The sequence below is a fragment of the Chelonia mydas genome, chromosome 5 (assembly GCF_015237465.2).
Source record: "Chelonia mydas isolate rCheMyd1 chromosome 5, rCheMyd1.pri.v2, whole genome shotgun sequence".
Lineage (NCBI taxonomy): Eukaryota > Metazoa > Chordata > Testudines > Cheloniidae > Chelonia > Chelonia mydas.
Window position 1 is genome coordinate 23,240,738 of NC_051245.2, and position 22,776 is coordinate 23,263,513.

General features: G+C 44.6%; 1 protein-coding gene across 2 annotated transcripts in view; it reads left to right on the top strand.

The window, feature by feature from the left end:
* The first annotated feature begins 2,081 nt into the window (after nt 1–2,081).
* Nucleotides 2,082–22,776, top strand: part of TARS1 (threonyl-tRNA synthetase 1) — a 28,382-nt gene continuing 7,687 nt past the window's right edge. The window contains exons 1-10 of one of the 2 annotated variants that reach the window (XM_037902617.2): nt 2,082–2,537; nt 5,587–5,664; nt 7,132–7,322; nt 8,946–9,069; nt 11,515–11,636; nt 11,945–12,062; nt 14,534–14,598; nt 14,708–14,786; nt 15,486–15,632; nt 16,656–16,754. In XM_037902617.2, the coding sequence (XP_037758545.1) occupies nt 2,529–2,537; nt 5,587–5,664; nt 7,132–7,322; nt 8,946–9,069; nt 11,515–11,636; nt 11,945–12,062; nt 14,534–14,598; nt 14,708–14,786; nt 15,486–15,632; nt 16,656–16,754 (1,032 nt within the window). In that variant the 5' untranslated portion in view covers nt 2,082–2,528. Of the gene's footprint in view, nt 2,550–5,586; nt 5,665–7,131; nt 7,323–8,945; nt 9,070–11,514; nt 11,637–11,944; nt 12,063–14,533; nt 14,599–14,707; nt 14,787–15,485; nt 15,633–16,655; nt 16,755–22,776 lie in introns of both variants that reach the window. The other variant, XM_037902616.2, reaches the window with a different exon arrangement.

Sequence of the window (22,776 nt, forward strand, 5' to 3'; positions counted from 1 at the left end):
TACAATTATTTTTATTAGCTTGCAACACACTGTGGAATGCATAGTGGTACTCAAAGCAAACAATACTTGTACAGAAATAAAAAGGTCAGGAAAACACCCAGTCATATTTATAAATGTACAGAAAGCACCACATAATTCATAGCTTCACTAAAACACACAGTAATAGTTATAACTTTAAGTACCCAAAGCTTCGGGTCCAGAGAACAGTACAGAACACAACTGTGGCTGACTGTTCTGGTGCTCTTTTAAAGTTTCCCTCAAACGCATAGTTCCAAGTTGAGCCCTTGTGTTTTGTTGTTCAGTGTCAGCAGACAGATGCTCCACCATCATCTATCTGGTGGCAGCTTTCCCCCCTTTGCCTCACACATATTATGCAGCACAACACAGGCAGCTATAACCATTAGCATATTTTTCTCACTGAAATCCTATCTAGTGTCCCTTCAATCTACCAAAAGCACATTAAACTGTCATTCTGTACCTGCAGAGCCAGTACGCAAACCAGCGTATGGTTTCATGAATGAGGGAAGTAAGGGGTAGGCTGGGTCCCCCAGAATAACTATTGGCTTTTCAATTTCAAGTGGTAAATGATCAGAAAAGATGTCCCTTGCTTGCAGCTTTCTGAACAGTCCTGTGTTCTTAAAAGTTGTGACTGTCCTATACTTTCCCTGACCAGCCCATATTAATATCAGTGAAGTGTCCCCAGTCATCCACCAGTGTTTGCATAGCCATAGAAAAGTAGTCCTTTCAGTCTTTTATCCATTCTAAAGTCCCTTTGCATGTCCTGGGACACTAGAACCTAGTTAATCTGGTTTATGCATCTCCCCAGGTGGGATAGAAGCAGACTTCCAGAAGTGGATTCAGTGAAGTCTCCATCTGAGCAACAGCAATTGAATTAGAGATATTGCCTGTTTCCTGGGCTACATGCGGAGAGTACCAATGGGAATTAACCCTTAGTGTTTCATAGAGCCAGCCACACCACAATGCTCAAGCAAACAGAGATACACAAAAAATATTTATAAAATATAATGCAGAATTCTTCTATGTGCTTCACAGCCTTCCCTCAGAGTCTCCAGCCCCAAGGCATGCCCAGGACTAGCAAGAATTATTGGTGGAGGGCGGTGGTGGGTGGAGTGCTCTAGTTATGCTGCTAGATGGTTCTTTGTGGACTTCTGCAGCTCAGGTGTAAATTAGAACAGCCCCTCGGGCCACTCTAGTTTATGCCACTGGCCCACCCAGTATCCTAGGGGTGTAAACCACCTTTGTCCCTCATCCTCTGGACTCAGAATCAGGGCCTGTGATCATGGTAGTTCAAAATGGAACAGTCCTAGTACAAGAGAGTAGTTGTAGCTATGTCAGTCTCAGGATATTCTAAAGACAAAGTGGTGGAGGTAATATCTTTTATTGGACCAACTTCTGCTGGTGAGAGAAACAAGCTTTCAAGAGCTCTTCTTCAGGTCTTCAGCACAAAGCCAGGTTCCAGGGCGAGGTCACACACAGGCCTAGCCAGCTCAGGCAACTGATGCAACAGAGGCACAGCTGCTCCCATCCCCGAGAGCCAGGAGGTGGGCCAGGCAGGCCGTAGCTAGACACAGAGCTGTGTGGCTCAAAAGTGTCTCTCACCAACCGAAGTTGGGCCAATACAATTATTACCTCATCCACCCTGTCACTGGAGTACAGTAGAGTCCATCTCCCTGCCAAAATGGGTCCAAAAGAGGCCATGCCAAAACATCTTTTAGTCACTCGAGTTTGGTTTGGAGATCGGCTCTGGAATCCCACAATAGCATGATGGGGTGGGAACAAGGGAGAGGAAGGTGACACTTTAAGAAGCTCCCTCGGCAAGGATCTCTGCGTAGCTGATAGTTTTCAGAGTAGCAGCCGTGTCTGGCTTGTGGCACCTTAGAGACTAACCAATTTATTTGAGCATAAGCTTTCGTGAGCTACAGCTCACTTCATCGGCTGCATGTAGTGGAAAATACAGTGGGGAGATTTATATACACACAGAACATGAAACAATGGGTGCTACCATAGCCACTGTCACCAGAGTGATCTGGCCTAGTCAATCCTCTGCTCCCACTGCCGGCCCGGCTCCCTAGTTTGTCATCTCCTAGCCCAGGGGCTGGGGTCCTCACGCCGACGGCTGCCGCGAGAGGCCGTGGCCGCCAGGGTGGGAAACACAGGGCCGGGCCGCAGGCCGGCGAGGGGCTCGCCCCGCACACGTCTCCGGGCTGGCCACGCCGCTCAGGCAGGTCTGACGTGAGGGTGAGACCAGGCGGAGCGATGGCGCCGGGCCCGGCCCTTTGACAGGCCAGAAGCGGAAGGGCGGTGCTGGGCAGCCCCGGCCCGCGTGGGCCCCTAGCGCTGCTCTAGGTCACCCCGCGCAGGCTTGGGCCCCGCCCGGCCCCAACCCGCTTCCCGCTGCCGGGGCGGGACCAGCCGCGCCTCCAGTTGCATCAGCTGCCAGAGCCGGCTGGGCCTGCGCGTGGCCTCGCTCCGACCGGCACCCGGCCCGGCTGCGTGCGGAGAGCGGCATGGCGGAGGTAGGGAGCCTGGTGAGCGCCGCGCCCGTCTCAGGGGCTTCTGTGTGGGCCCCCGCCCCCGGCCGCTCTGGGCTCGGGGCCCTCTGACCCCGGGCTGGGTTTGAACCTGGGGGCGAAAAGCCCCTTCTCCCCGGCCCACCTCAGGCGGCTCTCCCCCGCCCTCCCCCCGGCCCTGTGGCGGGTTCCCCTCTCGCTCGCGCAGGGTGTCCCGCCGCGGCCCTGCCCTGCGGGGTGGGTGGCCGTGGTCGGGCAGCGCCGGCGGGGCAGGTACCGCCCGCCCGCAGCACGGTGCGGTTCTGCCCCGCAGAGCGCGCAGGATTAGGGGCTCCCCGGGTCCTGCCATCGGGACCCCTGCGCCAACGTGGATCCCTGGTAAAATCAGCGGGGCTCGGTGCCGGCACAGGGGCTGCGCGGGATCCGCCCCCAGGAAATCAAAAAGCCAATTGAAACCCTGCTAAACAACACGTATAGGGATGGCCAGCGCACAGCGAAACCTCCAAGTAACTATCGTGTCTGTTTCTGTCCCCTCCCACGTTATTCCCCTTTCCGCTGTAAATGGTCATCTCTTAACCACTGATTTAAAAGCGACGTGATTGTGGGACTCTTCACATTGGCCTTTAAGCTCTAGAGGGTACTAACTTTTAAAAACGCCTAGAACCACAACCGTGCGAGGTGTTTTACAGGTGGACAGAAAAAGGAAGTCCCTGCCCTGTGGAGCTTGCTGCCAATTATAGTGTCACCTTGCATAGTTAGGTTTCAAAGTAGCAGCAGTGTTAGTCTGTATTCACAAAAAGAAAAGGAGTACTTGTGGCACCTTAGAGACTAACACATTTATTTGAGCATAAGCTTTCGTGAGCTACAGCTCACTTCATCGGATGCATAAAGTGGAAAATGCAGTGAGGATGTTATATACACACAGACCATGAAAAAACGGGTGTTTATCACTTCAAAAGGTTTTCTCTCCCCCCACCCCATTCTCCTGCTGGTAATAGCTTATGTAAAGTGATCACTCTCCTTACAATGTGTATGATAATCAAGGTGGGCCATTTCCAGCACAAATCCAGGGTTTAACAAGAACGTCTGAGGAACAGTGGGGGGGGTAGGTAGGAAAAAACAAGGGGAAATAGGTTACCTTGCATAATGACTTAGCCACTCCCAGTCTCTATTCAAGCCTAAGTTAATTGTATCCAATTTGCAAATGAATTCCAATTCAGCAGTCTCTCGCTGGAGTCTGGTTTTGAAGTTTTTCTGTTGTAATATCGCAACTTTCATGTCTGTAATCGCGTGACCAGAGAGATTGAAGTGTTGTCCGACTGGTTTATGAATGTTATAATTCTTGATATCTGATTTGTGTCCATTTATTCTTTTACGCAGAGACTGTCCAGTTTGACCAATGTACATGGCAGAGGGGCATTGCTGGCACATGATGGCATATATCCCATTGGTAGATGTGCAGGTGAACGAGCCTCTGATAGCGTGGCTGATGTTATTAGGCCCTGTGATGGTGTCCTCTGAATAGATATGTGGGCACAGTTGGCAATGGGCTTTGTTGCAAGGATAGGTTCCTGGGTTAGTGGTTCTGTTGTGTGGTATGTAGTTGCTGGTGAGTATTTGCTTCAGGTTGGGGGGCTGTCTGTAAGCAAGGACTGGCCTGTCTCCCAAGATTTGTGAGAGTGATGGGTCATCCTTCAGGATAGGTTGTAGATCCTTGATAATACGTTGGAAAGGTTTTAGTTGGGGGCTGAAGGTGAGGGCTAGTGGCATTCTGTTATTTTCTTTGTTGGGCCTGTCCTGTAGTAGGTGACGTTCTGGGTACTCTTCTGGCTCTGTCAGTCTGTTTCTTCACTTCAGCAGGTGGGTATTGTAGTTGTAAGTATGCTTGATAGAGATCTTGTAGGTGTTTGTCTCTGTCTGAGGGGTTGGAGCAAATGCGGTTGTATCGTAGAGCTTGGCTGTAGACAATGGATCGTGTGGTGTGGTTTGGGTGAAAGCTGGAGGCATGTAGGTAGGCATAGCAGTCAGTAGGTTTCTGGTATAGGGTGGTGTTTATGTGACCATCGCTTATTAGCACCGTAGTGTCCAGGAAGTGGATCTCTTGTGTGGAGTGGTCCAGGCTGAGGTTGATGGTGGGATGGAAATTGTTGAAATCCTGGTGGAATTCCTCAAGGGCTTCTTTTCCATGGGTCCAGATGATGAAGATGTAATCAATGTAGCGCAAGTAGAGTAGGGGTATTAGGGGACGAGAGCTGAGGAAGCGTTGTTCTAAGTCAGCCATAAAAATGTTGGCATTCTGTGGGGCCATGCGGGTACCCATAGCAGTGCCGCTGATTTGAAGGTATACATTGTCTCCAAATGTGAAATAGTTATGGGTGAGGACAAAGTCACAAAGTTCAGCCACCAGGTTTGCCGTGACATTATCTGGGACAGTGTTCCTGACAGCTCGTAGTCCATCTTTGTGTGGAATGTTGGTGTAGAGGGCTTCTACATCCATAGTGGCCAGGATGGTATTTTCAGGAAGATCACCGATGGATTGTAGTTTCCTTAGGAAGTCAGTGGTGTCTCGAAGATAGCTGGGAGTGCTGGTAGCATAGGGCCTGAGGAGGGAGACTGCACTGCATTTTCCACTTTATTCATCCAATGAAGTGAGCTGTAGCTCACGAAAGCTTACGCTCAAATAAATGTGTTAGTCTCTAAGGTGCCACAAGTACTCCTTTTCTTGTTGCATAGTTAGTAAAGGGTAAAGCAAAGCACAGAAAGTGTGTTTCTTAGAAATGGGGGGTTACTGACTGTTCTTCATAACATGTTGGTAAGTCTTATATGCCCAGTTAGAACTGGAGAAACTGAGGTAGTAAGATGAAGTGACTTATCTGAGGATATGCAGAGTCCTTGTCAGAGCTGGTGTTAGGATTCAAGACTTTCTGAAGCCCTGTATTGTGCTGTGCTTAAACCAATGGGCACCTTTTCCCTCACCTATACAGTTAGATACAGCTATAAATTTGACATTGAGAAAGGAGAGTAAAGTAAAAGATTAGTTTATTTGTCTTTTTAGATAGCTGCTGGGGAAGAAAAGAAGGAATGGGGAAAGAAGAAAACCAAAGAAGGATCTGGTGATGGGGGTTGCACAGAGGTAAATTTCCAGTTCATTTATATGCTTTTAAACAGTTCAATTTCATTGCTGAATGTTGGACCGAGGACATCAATGTATTACACCAGGGTTCTCAAACTTAATTGCACCGCGACCACTGTCTGACCACAAAAATTATATCACGAGCCCAGGAATGGGGGACCGAAGCCTGAGCCCAGCTTGCCCCAGGTGGCAGGGTCAAAGCCTGAGCCCCACCAGCCAGGGCTGAAGCCCTTGGGCTTCGGCTTTGGTCCTGGGCAGTAGGGCTCAGGCTTTGGCCCCACCCCTACCAAGTCTGAGCCAGGCCTGGCAACCCCATTAAAATGGTGTTGCGACTCACTTTGGGATCCCAACCCACAGTTTGAGAACCACTGCATTACACCTACTATTGTGGGTGTTCTTGTGCGCCAGCTGATTTATAGTAATGACATGCAGCAGTGAAATAGTTACGAAATAGTTTTTGTTTCTTTGATGCTATTACTACAGGTTACAATGGATTTGCAGAGCAGTCTGTAGTAATTCCCTTTTTACTATTAGTCCTCGGGTTTGCACCAGGATGAGGGATTCATTTGTAATGATGATGTAACCTTTGTCTTTCTAAGTTTTCTAATTCTGAGTAAATGAGAATGCATAGTAGTATAGACATGAAAAGCATATTTTTTTCTTAACCCTGTAGTTTCTGAAATCTTTATTATTTGGCATATTAGAATTTTAAGCAAATTATTATAAACCAGGTACAAGCCAATGTTTATTTAATTTAAATAATCTTAATCTTAATTTAGCTAAAGTTTTTTTGTCTTTAAATTAAAATTAATTATGATTACTTAGTGTTTAAATTGCATTAGCCACACTTCTGGAGGCAGACTATTGAAGGAGTAAATGGGAAGAGTGGAAGAGTAGCAGGTTACAGGTTAAAGTGGGAATGGAAGAAGAAAGTGGAGATGGATAGGGAAGGTAGAGAGCATCAATACAGATTAGCTGGGATGTTAGTAGGATTTGATTTATTAGAATAAGGTCGAGTCAGCGTTTGTATACCTGTAGGAGGCGGAAGTAGGAGATCTTGAGATACATACGATTATAAACATTTTTTGTTTGTAACTGAAACAGTGTGCTGTTAGTTCCCCCCCCCCCCCCATTTATTATTGTGATAATAATGTCAGCAGCTTGCTTTTTCCAGTGTATTTTAAGCTACAGTAGAATATGTGCTTCTCAAACTCTTGTTGCATTGCATTAGCTGCTTTTTTTAATAAGAAACTAGCCTGGCCCCTCTCTCTCTCTCTTGAAAAAGGATACTGACTAAAACTTTCATAAGGACCCAAGTGACTTGAAAATCAATGAGATTCAGATTCCTAAGTCACTTAGACACTTCAGAAAAATTTACCTTCTTTGCTTAATTTTTAAAGTTGTTTGTCATTAGAACTGCAAGTCTTTGCTAATTACTTCTCCTTTTCTCCATACTTTTACATATAGCTGAATCCCTGGCCTGAATATATCAATGAGCGTCTAGAGAGGTATCATAAACTGAAAGCAGAACATGATGCGCTTCTAGCAGAAAGAGCTGCAAAAGACAGCAAACCCATTAAAGTGACATTACCTGATGGCAAGCAAGTTGATGCTGAATCCTGGAAGACCACTCCTTATCAAGTTGCTTGTGGAATTAGGTATGACTGACTTCTGTGACCTATGCTATCACTTTCAGACAGAACTACTGCAAATTGCATCTGTGATCTTTTATAGTTCTTAGCGTGATGGATTGTTTATTTCTTAGCACAACTTAATTTTCTTCAAGGCATTATTTTTAGCAATCTTGCTTTTACTATAAATTCAAACTAAACAGCTTTCTCATTTCCGTAATTCTTTGCCTTATGAAGATGCTGTTTCTAAAATTAAATCATTATTTATGGGCTAGATCCTGTAAATACATAAACATGTGAGTAACTTTTACTAAGTGACTACTCCTGTTGAGTTGGGAACTAATCAACCATGCAAATAATGTTACTCACATGCTTGAAGTGTTTGTAGGATTGGGTGCTAGTGCATCACATAACTTAATCTATTCTGCATTGATATGTGGAGGACTGGTGGGTGAGAGTCACCCATAAAAATATCTTAATTAAACCCTTTTCCTGCATATGTGTGGCACATCAAAAAGAGCACTACCTTAACTTTGGATGTATATCAAATGGTTAAACTTTTATTATAGTTTTGGGCAAGGTAGTAGGCATCTTGGAAAACTTCATGGTCATGTTTTATGATGCTCAGAATTAAAATGAGAAGACCTTAAACTTTAAATAGAAACACGAACCCTGTTGTGGCTATGTTATTCATTGTACTTAAAAGCTTATCTCTTTGCTTTCTTGGTACATATGTTTAAGGCTGCCAGTTCATGTCCATGCTGTTTGCGTGCTTATTCATCTGTCAAAATAGTCTCTGAAAATTTGGCCTCAAACTTTAATTTAGTGCCCTTTATCATAAAAATAAAGATTGTACCTATATGTTCATTTAGTGTTTCCATTAAGGTTAGGGTGAGTCCGGTATCAGTGGATGTTTCTGAACAATATTGGTAGGGTTCTTAGACATCAAATAATCTCCAGTAGAGTTGATTTCTTCTAGGTTGAGATGAAATAAACTAAGAAGGAAAGATTAGGTCTTTCTTGGAGACTTGTTCAGCTCTAAATGAAGTGCTTTAGAAACACTCGTGGTGTGCTTCTTCTCTTGCAGTCAATCCGTCTGAACTGCTGATCTGTTCAAACATTTAATAATTTCAGTTTAAGGTTCAAATGACTGCCAAATTTATCATCTTCAAGAATTGTTGGCATTTTTTTGTTAGTGGAGACAAATGTGAAAGTAATAGTACCTACCTGAAGTTTAAAAAAAAAAAATCTGATCTCATTCATATACTTACTTAAAAGAGCTGCATCTCCTATTGCAGAAGGATCATATTAGCAGAGTCAGCAAGTACTGCCCTAAGTAAGTCAAATATGTTAGTAAGAGTGCTCCACTGTGGGAAATTTGCTAAATAAACTACATTTAGTTTCTTCCTGCTCTTTGCCAAAAAATAAATATATATATTGTGTGGGGGATTTTCTTAAGTGCTTAGTGTTGGTCTAACTTTGCTTCCATTGCCGTCAGTGAGTGTTCTACCACCGACTTCAGTGGAAGCAGACTTAAGTCAACGCTAAGCATCCTGAAAATCCCATCCTGACTGTGCAGGGGAAAGGTTATGGGGGTGTGTCTCCATTTGTTGATTCCAATAACTGACATACAAATTATTTATTGTATAGTCAAGGTTTGGCTGACAACACTGTTATTGCTAAAGTGAACAAAGTGGTTTGGGATCTAGATCGTCCCTTGGAGGAAGACTGTACCCTGGAACTGCTCAAGTTTGACGATGAAGATGCTCAAGCAGTAAGTATCTTCCACTAAACTGTTTCTCCCCTCCCTTGGATGACAAACTTCAAAACCTGAACTTAGTCCTCAGTGAGCGTAACTGCCTTTAACATTTGTAGAATAAAGAATGAAAATCATTGTACAGTACGTACCTTATTTTGTACTAACTAATTCTTAAGAAAGGTGTGTGCTACTGCAGATATATGTATGCTGGCATGTATTAAGAGCAATTGCTTTGCTAGTAGTTGTGGTAATTAAGCCTATGTTAGGACTCTCATGGTGAGAATAAGCCTCTAAATCTGTAATCTTAATCTTATATTAATGTTTTTTGTATTAGTATCTTTTTGCACATCATAAAAATGTAGCTCTTTATTTTAATGCTTGCTTATTCAGATTAATGTATATGGAAAGTAGTATTAAGTACACTTTAAAAATGATATTCAGTACGAGCAGCACTCAACACTGTAGCTGAGATCTCAAATTCATACTTATTGTTCCCATATCAACTAACTCTGCCATGTTGTACATATGATATAGTTTAAGGCATATAAAATAATGCTCTTTATGTGCAACATGGACAAGTTACACTTACGGTGAGATGCATAATTTTGCATTTTCAGGTATGTACATTTAAAAACATGCTGCAGTCATATAGATTTGGTTTTAATTTATCAACAAAACTAAAAATAGTACCTTTGTAAAATTAATGTGCAAGTGTAATTTTTGTCTTCGTTTGATTTTTAATTGAAAACACAAACTAGTAAAAAAATCTTATCATGTGGAAAGACTGTTTGCTATGTATCCAGTGTTGTATGTGTAAGACTTATTAACAATTTAGGCCCTGGTTTTGCAAACTCCTGCACAGGTGCAGGATCAAGACCTTATGTTCCAGTTGTATCTTTCAGACTAAATATTGTGGGGGTGCAATACACAAAGTAACAGAGGTGCCTAAACTCCAGTATTAAGCACCTAAGTTCCTGTGTGCAGCACCACTATGATCCATGAAACTCCCACTCGGCTGCTGCCTAGCCCTCTAGGCACCTAAATTCACTCAGCGTTTAACTTTCAATTGTAGAAGTTCCCTAACTTTTAGATCCTGTGGCATGAGCACTGCTGCCCCACTCTAAGGGTCCAGACAACTGTCTCCTGCCTTAGCCCCAGAGCAATTCATGAACCTGGGAGGCATCGGGGGGAAGCTTAGTGTTTGGCTGCCTAAGTCATATGCGGGACCCAATCCATTAGGTGTCCCTTGAGCATGCCTAGCAGATTGGGTCCCATTCAAAATCTTGGATGGAGTGGGAGGATGGGGAGAGAGAGAGAAATAATGAAAGAGGGATTGGAACAGGCGGACTAGACTCAGGGGCTCCCATCTCCCAGGTGGGTGCCCTAACCACCGAACTACAGAGAGTGTCTCTCTCTCACCCACCTAGTCACACTGTCAGTATTTATCCTCAGCAGAACAGCTTAAACAGGCGAGATGGAGGGTGCCCCACATCAGAATCTCCGATTGCTCAGTTGTGTCAGCACATTCCTGAGAGGTGTGGGAGACCCCTGTTCAAATCCTTTCTCCCCTTCAGGCAGAGAGGGGGGAATTGAACCTGTGTCTCCCATATCCCTGGTGAGTGCTCTAATCACTGGGCTAAAAGATATACCACAGATGGCGGCTCTTCCTCCTCCAGCCTTTTTGTGTAGAGTGAGGCAGGCACTTAACTCATTCCTGCAAGACGCAGCATAGGTGCCTAAACCACCTGACTCTCCAGGAGGTAGGTTCCCGTTTGTGGAAAGAGAGGTGCCTCCCTGCAGTAGGGAGGGGCGGGACTTGGCACACTCTCTGTCATTGGCATCTCCTGTTGGCTAGCTTGGGAGGCACAGCACCAAGTGTGCTGAATTTTTGTGGATCACATTCTAAGCTGCCTGTCTCTCCCCACTCGTTGAATAGGAGCCTAGACACCTAACTTGGCTATGTTAATCACAGTGTAGTTCTGTGATTCTCTAGGCCCCTAAAAGTTAGGTCCTGCAATGCTGTGTCACAGCACATAAGTCCTTTCGTGGATCCCAGCTGTATTACCACTCCATTTGCTGGTATTTTAAAATAGATCGATGATGTCTGAATGTAGTAAATGAGGCTAGTCAATTAACATTTGTGCAACTTACTAAGTGAATTTTCTCTCCTCCCCCAACCATTTGAGAGAACTTTTATGAAATAAATTTTTCCAATACTTAACAGCTGTAAAGATGAGCAAGTACAATTTGTCAGATAATTACTCATGATTTTTGGGGGGTAAATTGGCAAATTGATATGTGAATCATTTCCCACAGTGCAACCGTCTCTAATATTAGATCGCCTCCTTCAAGTATCTGTAAAAACAAATCATCAAAAGACTTCTGTATGGATTTCAGAGGGTCTTGAAATGCTTTGTACATAAATACTCAAGCTGATCCACTTTTTATCCCTCTCATTAGGTATACTGGCACTCAAGTGCTCACATAATGGGTGAAGCTATGGAGCGAATCTATGGTGGATGTTTGTGCTACGGCCCACCAATAGAAAATGGATTTTATTATGACATGTACTTCGAGGATGGGTAGGTTCTTTCATTTCACTTCCAGAAGGCTAGACTGTAACCCTATATTCCGGACCAAGAAAAAGGCAGACTGCGTAGCTGTCCTGCTCCAGGAGCAGGAGTGGAGTCACAATCTGGGGAGTTTGTCACAGTCTAGTTCCTGCTTCCCCTTGCTCCTGGGGCAAAGTCCTCTGTCTAGCCCTTTTTCTGATGAAAATTATGTCCCTCATTGCGGTGACTCTAGTGCATGAGCTGATACATTGTGGGTGTGGATCGACAGCAGAGATTACTAGTAAGAGATAATGCAAATTTATTTTTGTCTGTTGTAGAGGTATGTCCAGTAATGATTTCTCTGCTCTGGAGACCTTATGCAAGAAGATCATGAAGGAAAAACAACCATTTGAAAGACTGGAAATTAAGAAGGAAACTCTACTTGAAATGTTTAAGGTAGGTTGTTCTAGACTCTTTCATATTTACTGGAGCTGCACAATAACATTGGCTGGGAACGTTAGCTGTGCATCTGCTATTAGCATTAGTGAAAATGCACCGCTGATGATGTGTGCAGCAAATTGACATAATTCCAAAGGTGTAGGTTTTTATATGGGTTTACTCGGGATATTTAAAGGTGAGCACATATACCTATTCATTTATTTAAATGACGGGAATGAGGGTTAATCATGGGACTGTGTTCCTGAAACACCAGAGTTCTAATCTGATTCTTCCACTGACTCACATCATGGCCCTGGGCAAGATGTCTTTCTGGTACTTTGTTTCCCTGTCTGCAGAATGGGACTAATAGCTTACATGGATGTTGTGAACACGAAGGGGATGGTTCTATAACTCTTTGAGAATATAAAACACTAGTGATAGTTTTCAGAGTAGCAGCCATGTTAGTCTGTATCTGCAAAAATAACAGGAGTACTTGTGGCACCTTAGAGACTAACCAATTTATTAGTGCTGGCTTTGCAGATGTCTGAAGCTGTATTCAGCGAGCTCTTAAAATCAATTTTCACATGACAGCACTAAGTCTGAGTATGAAATAATATCTGTACTACCTTAAGCAACAAGGATTCTTGTGTTATCCTGTAATGTTCACTAGATAGACATACATTAAATCACCATGATTGCTCCTAGTGCTGAATTAGACACAAGCATTTTCCAACATGGTACTATTTTTGCTTGAACTCCATTTGCTCAGTATTAACAGTGAACAGACCTTAGAAGAAATGAAAATCATGGAATCACAGAATTGTAGGACTGGAAGAGACCTTGAGAGGTCATCCAGTCCAGTCCCCTGCACTCAAGGGAGGACTAAGTATTCTCTAGACCAGTGCTTCTCAAGCTATCTGTTGTGGGGGACTGGCAATTTTTTTTCCCAGTGTGCGTGCAGACCGGCAGCTGACGGAACGGTCCACGGACCACGGAGTAGCACCGATCTAGACAGTGGTTCTCAACTAGGGGACTGGGGCCCCTTGCGGGGGCTGCAAGCAAGCTTCAGGGGGTCCACTAAGCAGGGCTGGTGTCGGACTTACTGGGGCCCAGGGTAGAAAGCCGAAGCCCTGACACAGGGGGCTCAAGCCTGGGACCCGCCGCATGGGGTCAAGCTGAAGCCTGAGCAACTTAGCTTCGCTGGGCCCCCTGTGGCATGGGGCCTCATGCAGTTGCCATGCTTGCTACTCCCTAATGCTGGCCCTAGCTTTTATATGCAGAAAAACATTTGTTGTGGCACGCATGGGCCATGGAGTTTTTATGGCATGTTGTGGGCGGCTCAGAAAGAAAAGGTTGAGAACCCTGATCTAGACCATCTCTGGCAGGTGTTTGTCTAACATGCTCTTAAAAATCTCCTGTGATTGAGATTCCACAACCTCCCTGGGCAATTTATTCCAGTGCTTAACTGCCTTGACAGAAAGTTTTTCCTAATGTCCAACCTAAACCATTCTTGCTGCAATTTATGCCCATTGCTTCTGGTCCTATCCTCAGAGGTTAAGAAGAACAATTTTTCTCCCTCCTCGTAACAACCTTTTATGTACTTGAAAACTGTGATCATGTCCTCTCTCAGTCTTCTCTTCTCCAGACTGAAAAAATTGGGTTTGTTTAATCTTTCCTCATAGGTCATGTTTTCTAGACTTCTGTTGCCTCTTAGGTTAATTGCTTGTCAGCCGAATTACTTTTCTTTCAGAGATCAGCTGCAGTAATACTGGTGTATACACAAGGATTGAGGGGCGGGGGAGAAGCTTTGAAGGAAACAACATAAATATAGTTGGTTGCCCTATTTTTAAAAGAAACACCACAGTCCTCCTTGTGAATAGAGCCCCGAGTGTTTTGTCTAAATACTCATATATACTGTACAAGTTATTAAATTCCAAGTGATTTGAATGAACTTTGCCACTCCTCAGAAGTATGTCCATCCAAAACTGATGCTGATAAAAGCTTCATACCACACCATCATACGTTCCTTGCAGATGAATGAGAGAATAATATGGGAGTTGCATGTGTTCAAGACCTCTCAGAATTTAGCATTAGAAAGGCTTTTTCAGAAGAGTGCCTTCAGCTGTGGAACCCAACGGCCAGAGATCAAGATGAATCTGTGTTGTTCGGTATAGAGCAAAATGCAAATTGCATTTCTTTGTGAAGATCTACCCTGAATAGGAGGCCATACGTGAACACTCAAGTGCCACAAAAAGCTGGTCCCCATCCTTTAATCTCTATATCTAGCCCACTCTGTAGGATACACTCCCATCTGGGATAGGAGGAGGGGAATTAGTTTGTTCATGAACCTGCATTGAAGGGTTCTTTTAAATTAGTAGAATAGATTCTTTCATACAGTGGCAATAGCACATAACAAATACTTGATATTTGAATCTCAGTTTCGAATTGTGAAGAATTAACAGGGACTCTGCCATTCTATTCCCTCCCAGTATAATAAGTTCAAGTGTCGGATCTTGAATGAAAAAGTCAACACTCCAACTACTACAGTGTACAGGTAAAAAAAATCTATATCTATATACACATATACACACTATAATGTCAGTGTCTGTAGTATTTACTAACATAATGTGGGCTAACTGAGCATTGTCTTTGCATTTTCACAGGTGTGGTCCCTTGATAGATCTGTGCAGGGGCCCTCATGTCAGACATACCGGCAAAATAAAGGCATTAAAAATCCATAAAGTAAGCACTGAGATTCTGTGCCTAATTCTAAACGAAGATATTTATCTGTAGACATCTTGGGTCAAATCTCCGGGGGGTTGGGGTGGGAGGGGGTCTTGTACTTTGTGTGACACTGCTAGTATAATCTGATCATAAACTTAGTTTAGCCCAGTTGAGGGAGGATCATCCTGATGTAAGAATGACCTTCTAGTGGTGCAGTCAAATTATGAGGGCCTAAGCCTACGCTCATTGCTGATAGCATAGAAGGAGAGGGGACATGGCTCAAGAAAAGAGGTGTAGCCAGGTACCCCATATGCTATGCCAATCCTGGCTTATAATTTTTGCCCCTTGTAACTGCTTCTTGCAGTTTAGTTTAAATTGGAGCAGCCAGAGGGGAACTGACCATGTACAGAGCAGTACCAGGAGTAAAGGGCACCTTTTCACACAGCCAGCCAACTTGTGTTTGTGCATCTTTGCTACAGTCAGGTAATTTTTTAATGTGTAGATTTAGCTTTCATCGTGATTCGAAATCTAAGAGCTCTGTATTCATGCTTGTGTTCTTTTTACATAGTGCCTTTATCAGTTTCATTTTTTAACTATGGCTGTTTAGTGTTTGTTTATTACATGCCTTTAAAGAACATATCACAGACTTGTACAGTGGCAGTTATAATGGAGGGTGCTGTTGTCCTTGTTGTACTATACCGTTTTGTCTGTCTTCAGAATTCCTCAACATACTGGGAAGGCAAGTCTGATATGGAAACCCTCCAAAGGCTTTATGGAATTTCATTCCCAGATGTAAAAATGTTAAAGGAATGGGAGAAGTTCCAGGAGGAGGCTAAAAATCGAGATCACAGAAAGATTGGACGGGTAAGACAAACTTGCTGGTAGTGTATTTTTTAAATTCTGCCTAGAGACTACTCAGGGCATGTGAAAGACAGCACCTATCTGCTGACACTTTCAGAATTCAGATGTGATGTATTTCACAGAAAATACAGTAACAAGTTGCATAATTAAGTGATTATCCTCTTCAGAACAGAGCCCCAAAACCTCTACAATGGACTGTAGACAACTAAGCGTCTTTTTAGAGAGTTTTTGGCTATTTAATGCTATGCTGAAGCCCAGGAGGAAGCTCGTTCCTGGAGGGGGCTCTTACAGCTTGTCGTTGCTTTGAGTTTTTTCTTTGTACAGCTCTAGAATCCATTATATACTCTTATTTTTTTCTTCTTGATTATTGCTGACGATTTCTAGCGTTCACAGTTGCACCACGTTTTTATTCTTTGTCTGCCAATAAAATCAAATCATCTTCATGAAAATGCATTGTTTTAGACCAGGTGATTAATAGAGTCCTGAATAAACTGTTACAGAGTCTGCTGTTTCTATTTGAAGAAAGAAGACCGCAACACACTAAAATATCTCCTGCTCTAAAGCAGGAACACAATCTAGTGAAGTATCAGCATACTGATTAATTGTTTGAATAGTGCTTTGGATATGTAAAATGTCACAGCAGGACTAGTTATTGTTAGTAGTAATAGCAGATGAGATGAACCTTGAGGGGTGGGGTGTAGTTAACAAGACATCGCACACAGATACGTGAAATGACAGGTATATGTAGGAACATCTATATTAAAATAGGAAACTGAACACCAACCATAAGATATCGCTCATGATGGAGGATATTTACACAGGGAAGCATATCAGATCTACTGCACCTTGCTACTTTACAGTATGTTAAGTTTAAAAAACTAAACAAAACTGTAGTCTGGATAGTGATGTGTAATAAGAACTGACGTTTCAGGCCTGACTTTAGCTGTAACACTGGGAGAGGAAAAGGGTTTGATCAGAATCTAAACGTATCAGATAAAACTAAGATGTACTAATGTTTTCCTACAGGACCAAGAACTATATTTCTTCCATGAGCTCAGTCCTGGCAGTTGTTTTTTCTTGCCAAAGGGAGCTTACATCTATAACACGTTAATTGAATTCATCAGGGTAAGTAATATCTTTTGGTTCTTCTTCGAGTAGTGTCCCTGTGGGTGCTCCACTTTAGGTGTCTGTGTGCCCCTGCACCTCTAATTGGAGATTTTTGGTAGCAGTGTCCTGCATGTGCTCTTGGTCTGCCTCGAGGCTATTTAGCACTGCACAGGTGGGAACCCCCCTCACTTCCTTCTCTACTGCCTTTGGCCTCTGAGGGAAGGAGCAGTCCTCCTTTCCTTATCTGTGTTATTAGCATAAGTAATGCTTGTTTTGTTACCTTTGTTCTCCCTAAAAGTACTCAAGCTAGTGTTTTTGTTTTGTTTTATTCCTTTGGTTTAAAGAGAAAAAGGAAAAGAACTTCACTTTCCTTCCCTGTCTGGGGACATTCCCCCCACCCTCCCCAGGCATCTAGTAGACTCATAATTATTTTCTTTTACTTTGTCTTTTCTGTTAAAAAAAAAAAAAAGTTCTTCTGCATATTCCTCCCTGCTAGAGGATGACAACCCCCTGCCAAGGGGCTTGCCTGGCTCTCTCTGCTCCAAGCCATGCCTCTCCTGCCAGGAGTCAGTTCCTGTAATGGCCAGACACTCACTGTGCTTGGGAGACCCTCACAGAAGTGCTTTACCTGCCACACCTAAAACTGCAGCCTCACAGGAGCTGGGAGCTGAAGTTAAAATTCCTCCCAAAAGAGAGAACACTTCAGTCTGCAGGGGACTCTGGTGGGTGTTGACCCCGGATCATCCCCGGAGCCTTCACTTTAAAAGAGGTCAAGTGGTGAAGAGGAGAAGAGAGAGAGAGAGGGAAAAAAGCCACCTGGAAAGGCTCCTCCGAGCAACTGGCCAGCCAGAGGGGTGTTCCCCAGTGCAGCCCTCTCCGCACTAGCTGGCCAGCCAGTGGGACTCCCTAGGGCGGCCACCTCGGTAGGACAATACCAGCAGAGGAACCTCCTGCTGTGAGCTCAGCTGGCGCTCTTGTTTGGCATGGGGGCTTCCTGCTGTGAGCTCAGCTGCCGCACCTTCGGTACCAAACTCTGGAAGCTGAAACCTGAGAAGGGGCTTCCTGCTGTGAGCTCTGCCCTGCTCTGAGCTCTGCTCTCAGCACCAACAAGGGGCTTCTGTAAGCTCTGTGCTACTCTGAGCTGTACTCTGGGCAACGACTGCACCAAGAGGGCACAGTTACTGTACTATCGCTAAAAGAGCGACACAGAGAAGCCCTGCTGTCAGCTCTGCTTTGGCACCAAGACACCAGAGGCTTCCACTATCATGCTCTAAGGAGAGGGGACAGTTACCGTACCATCTCTAAAAGAGTGACATAGAGAAACCCCTTGGTACCAGATGCAATAAAACTCCCATCTAGGAAGTGTTTTGCACCTTCCCAGCCATTGATACCGACTACAGACACTCCTCTGGGGTTCCGGATGAGCCCATGGTAATACAGGTGCTCTGATACTCTGGAGACCCTTGGCCTCTGTACCCAGGGAGAGACAATTACCATACCGTCTCTAAAAAAGTGGCACCAGCAAACTTTTTGTACTGGGCAAAACTCTCGTTTAGGGAGTGCTCTGCCCAACTATCGGTATTGATAATGTACCACAGACCCTCCTCTGTGGTACCAAATGAATCCATGGTACTGCATGAGCACTGGTACCCTGGAGACTTGATGATTGGGGAAGAACCACAGTCCCTAGTACTTGGTACCAGGACCCCGGTGTCGAGCACATCCCGGCACCCAGAATCGCTTTTAGCACTGGGCTGTATACTGCCAATACCCCAGTCAGCGCCACCCTTACCCACTGACGAATCTGACACTGGCCAGGAGGCAATCATTCCCTGGCCCCTCAAGGTGGCCCACCACCACACTACAGGGGTCATCCCCAATTCCATCACGCCAACCGCCTGTGCCTGCCTTCCTGCCTCTCCCTCCCAAGGCCATATTGTAACTGATTGGGTATATACACACATATGGCGCGACCATCTCCGGCCTCTCTCAGGGAGAGTCCACCAGATGGTTTGCTACAGCCTGGCACCTGAGCCAGGGCAGGAGAAAGCTTTTTCAGAACAGGAAAGAAGGGAGAAGGGAAAAAAAAAAAACCTGAAGAGGAAGCTACCTCTTCAGCACACTTTTCCTCATCTCTCCCAGATGAGACTGTGCTGCCCACCCCTCATCACTAGGTGAAGATTTAAGAACTTTCTGGATCTTACCAAGAGGGTGGCAGACGAGCTGCAGATTCCCTTACAGGAGGTGGCAGATACACATCACAAGTTGGTGGAAATTCTGCACACTACCTTCTCATCTAGAACTGTCCTCCCAATTAATGAGCTGATTCTAGATCCTACCAAAATCATCTGGCAGAGCCAGCCTCCATCTCACTAACCAGCAACAGAGTGTAAACAAAAACAACCCTACATCTCTACCCAAAGAGGCAGACTTTGTTTTCAGCATCCGCAACCCAACTCCATCACAGTGGATGTGGTTAATTCATGAAGCAAGCAACATAACGCCAAGTCAACTCCATATGATTAGGCTTCTCAAGATGGCGTATTCATCGACAACATTACTGTTTAGAGTCATAAATTACCAAACTGTCATGGTCAAAACAATTTTGTTAATCTTGGGAAACCCAGGATGTTTCTGAAATGTTACTGGAAACACAAAAAGAACAGATTCAGACCATTCTTAGAGAAGGTCAGTTAATAGCCAGACCGCTCCTAGAGACACCACTGGATGCAGCTGTTACAGCTGCCCGCCCAGTCTCCATGACAGTGGTACTGAGGTGGGTTGTAGGGTTTTGTTTTTTTTTTTGTTCGCTACACTTCTCTAGATTGCCCAAAGAGCTACAGACTTCCAATTTGAAGGGCCAAACTCTTTGCGAAGAAGACAGATTTTCTCTCCACATCCTGAAGGATTCTCGGACCACGCCACACTCCTGAGGAATCTACACTGTAGAACAGAAGAGAAGATATATCTCTCAACCACGACACAGATCACAATCTTCTCAATACTCACCATCTGTATGCTGTTATGAGCCACAGGGCTCAAAAGTGAGAACAGTCTGCACCCCAGTCATTGACCTTTCAAACTGCCTCTTATAAACACTTGATGAGCAGGTCAGGGGCCTGAACAATGATACCCTACAGCATCAGCTGCCATCTATACACCTGTGACGCCACTCAGAAGTCACCTTACCTTACTTCTCAGCAGTTAGGACCAGCTCTAGAGTAAAGAGATTGATTTCTAGCCCTGAACCTACAGGGTGCTTACTTCCATATCTCAATACAACCATCGTACAGGAGATTTCCTACGGCTTTCCTTTGGGGCAGGATCATTATAGGTACAGACTGCTCCACACAGGGTAGTCTCCAAGGTTTACTCAATTGCAGTGGCATACTAACCCCAGTACAGTGACTGGACTTTATCAGCACCAACCTGATGCAGTACAAGCGTGAGCGCTCCTCTCACTACCCGCATTCACCACCCTGGGACACGTCTCCCGAATATGCTGGGGAGCTCACCTACACAAGAACAAGTTTCAGGACAAATGGTCTTCCACAGAAATGACCTTCCATATCACTCTTTTGGGGTTAGGGGCTGTCAGGAGTGCCTGTGCACAAACTCTGCCTTTCATCAAAAACAACACACAAAGGTTATGACGGACTTAATGTGACCTGTATGTTTTGTATAAACTGCCAAGGAGCTGCCAGATCTCCCTCCCTCTGCAAGACAGCATTCAGACTTTGAACTGATGCACCCATCACAATGTGGTCATCTCAGCTGTCTGTCTACGAGGGATACAGAACGGGATAACGAACAGTCTCAGTTGGAATTTTCTCACAACAATGAGTGTTTACTGAATTCTGAGGTGCTTCAAGATATAGCCACCCTTTGGAGAACCCGGCTTATGGCTCTCTTCGCTATTTATTGGAACAAGAAAAGTCCTTGTTACTGCTCCAGGATCGGCTTGGGGAAACATTTACTGGCAGTTGCCCTCATCTTCCCAGCAGACAGGGCCCACTTGTATGTCTTTTCCTAGTTTCCTACCCTATCCAAGATTCTGTTGAAAATTCAACAAAACAAAGCGAGAGTTATTGTGATTGCCCCTCTTGACTATGACAAGTCTGGCTCCCTTACCTGACACAGATGGCAATATGCCCTCCTGTTCCTCTGACGTCAGCCCATTCCTCACCCGCTCTCTCAAAACAATGGGCTGACCCTTCACCCCAACCAATGGGTCTTCCGCCTCCAGGCTTGGATCTTTCTTTGTTCCAAGGTTAAACACATGTTGCCACACAGCCACAAGTTGACCACTCCACATATCTATCTGCAAAATGGAAACGACTCCAAGTTTGTACCATTCCAAACGGACAGACCCAACCTTGTCTTTCCTCCCTTTGATTTTGCACTACATTTTAAACTCTCAGCATCCGATGAAGTGAGCTGTAGCTCACGAAAGCTCATGCTCAAATAAATTGGTTAGTCTCTAAGGTGCCACAAGTACTCCTTTTCTTTCAGCTCCCTTAAGGTACATCTTATGGCAAAAATGGCTTCCCACTGAGAGTTTGCTCAACGACTAAGGCATAGATTCTTTAAGGGCACTGAGACTCTCTTCCCCCATGTGACACTACCCGCTCCAGCCTGGGACTTTAATCTAGTTCTCAGGGCTTGGACTAGACCTCCCTCTGAGTCCAGGGCAACTTGTTCTCTCCTACACCTGTCCATGACGACAGCATTTCTAATTGCCATCACCTCAGCTAGGCACAAAGGAGAAATAGCAGCCCTGATGGCACACCCATCATTCATGGCCTTTGTCTTAAAAAAAAAAAAAAAAAACTCTCTAAGGCCATATCCCAAGTTTCTCCCTACTTTTTCTGCACTTTCCATATGAATCAACAGGTCCATCTCCCTGTCGTTTCCCAAAACCAAATTGTGACAACTGGGAGACAGTTGTGCATATGCTAGATATTAGAAGGACATGAGCATTCTACTTGGACAGGACTAAGGACTTCAGGAAGTCCCCTAAACTCTTCCTTTCATCCACAAAAAAAATCCAAAAGCTCTGTGATATCTCCTCAAAGACTATCCAAATGGGTCTCTAGTTGCATTAACCACTTAGCAAGGGTGCAGCTTGCTCCTGTCCATACGCACTCCATGAGATCAGTTCCTACCTCAATCACATTCCATAGGGATACCCCTATCTCCCCAATCTGTAGAGCAAAAATTGAGGCCTCTGTCCATACTTTTGCAGAACATTATGCGATCACTGAAGATTTGGCCACTGACACAGTCTTCGACTCCACAGTACTCTCTGTAGTAAAAGGCTCCGCTCCAAAGTCCCAGCCTCCAGTGGTGGGTACTGCTCCGGAGTCACCTAAAGTGGAGCACCCATAGGGACACTACTCGAAGAAGAAGAGGAAGTTACTCACCTTGTGCAGTAACGATGGTTCTTCGAGATGTGTGTCCCTATGGATGCTCCACAACCCGCCCTCCTACCCTCTACTTCGTAGTTCTCTATAGGGCTCTGTAGTAGAGAAGGAAGTAAGGGGGGGTTCGCCCGTGCAGTGCTAAACAGCCTTGAGGCAGACCATGAGGGAGGGAGAGCACACGCCCGGGCTCAACGGGACACTGCTACCAAAAATCTCCAATTAGAGGTGACACAGACACCTAAAGTGGAGCACCCAGAGGGACACACATCTCGAAGAACCATCGTTACTGTACAAGGTAACTTCCTCATTTTTTTTTCTCGTGTGTTTTATAATAAGATTTCTAGACAAAGAGCTAAAAAGGTTTTAGAAGACCATATAACAATAAAATTGGGATTAATTTTAAATGTTTGAATGGGTTCTGCTTTAAAAAAAAAAATAGTAGTATACAATACACGGGTGGTTGAATGCATGTTTGTTTAATAGGTTATTGAATTTAGCTTGGCAGAGTTGGAGAGCTACTTTCTGGAGAATGGCATGTAAGAAAGCAAAAGAGATGGGGGAAACATCCTGACGTTCTGCTGTGATATTTGCATGGTCACCGCACCATGTTTTGCATT